Source organism: Vanellus vanellus (genome assembly GCF_965231255.1).
Source record: "Vanellus vanellus genome assembly, contig: HAP1_SCAFFOLD_53, whole genome shotgun sequence".
NCBI lineage: Eukaryota > Metazoa > Chordata > Aves > Charadriiformes > Charadriidae > Vanellus > Vanellus vanellus.
Genome location: NW_028128477.1, coordinates 710,667 through 711,767, shown reverse-complemented (window position 1 = coordinate 711,767; position 1,101 = coordinate 710,667). Strand labels below are relative to the sequence as shown.

General features: G+C 54.7%; 1 protein-coding gene across 1 annotated transcript; it reads left to right on the top strand.

Annotated features, from left to right (window-relative positions):
* On the top strand, nucleotides 1-963 carry LOC309684349 (olfactory receptor 14A16-like; the record flags this gene model as incomplete). The annotated part of the gene is made up of 1 exon (XM_082500277.1): nucleotides 1-963. Exon 1 carries the CDS (start codon nucleotides 28-30, stop codon nucleotides 961-963), a length of 936 nt encoding a protein of 311 aa, XP_082356403.1. The 5' UTR covers nucleotides 1-27.
* Between the last annotated feature and the right edge of the window lie 138 nt (nucleotides 964-1,101).

Sequence of the window (1,101 nt, the reverse complement as noted above, 5' to 3'; positions counted from 1 at the left end):
ACAGGTCCCCCTGCCCAGACGCAGCAAATGTCCAACAGCAGCTCCATCACCCACTTCCTCCTCCTGGCCTTCGCAGACACACGGGAGCTGCAGCTCTTGACCTTCGGGCTCTTCCTGGGCATCTACCTGGCTGCCCTCCTGGGAAACGGCCTCATCATCACCGCCATCACCTGCGACCACCGCCTCCACACCCCCATGTACTTCTTCCTCCTCAACCTCTCTGTTCTTGACCTGGGCTCCATCTCTACCACTCTCCCCAAAGCCATGGCAAACTCCCTCTGGAACACCAGGGCCATCTCCTATGCAGGATGTGCTGTCCAGCTCTTTTTCTTTCTCATTTTTACTTCAGCTGAGTATTCTCTCCTCACCATCATGGCCTATGACCGCTACGTTGCCATCTGCCATCCCCTGCACTACGGGACCCTCCTGGGCAGCAGAGCTTGTGTCCACATGGCAGCAGCTGCCTGGGGCAGTGGGTTTCTCAATTCTTTCCTGCACACGGCCAATACATTTTCACTGCCCCTCTGCCAGGGCAATGCCGTGGACCAGTTCTTCTGTGAAGTCCCCCACATCCTCAAGCTCTCCTGCTCACACTCCTACCTCAGGGAAGTTGGGCTGATTGTGGTTAGTGCCTGTTTAGCATTTGTGTGTTTTGTTTTCATTCTGCTGTCCTATGTGCAGATCCTGAGAGCGGTGCTGAGGATCCCCTCTGAGCAGGGACGGCACAAAGCCTTTTCCACGTGCCTCCCTCACCTGGCCGTGGTCTCCCTCTTTATCAGCACTGGAGTGTTTGCCCACCTGAAGCCCCTCTCCATCTCCTCCCCATCTCTCGACCTGGTGGTGGCAGTGTTGTACTCGGTGGTGCCTCCAGCAGTGAACCCCTTCATCTACAGCATGAGGAACCAGGAGCTCAAGGATGCCCTGTGGAAACAGGCCCAATGGACGCTGTTTCACCGACAATAACCTGCCGCCCCTTCTCCGCACATTGCCCAGAGTTGATCTTAGACCATGAGCCTGAATTTTTCTCTTGTGATAATCCTGCTTATTGATATTTTTCTGGGTTTATACTACTTTTTTTGAGGCTTGATCCTACTGGGTCTG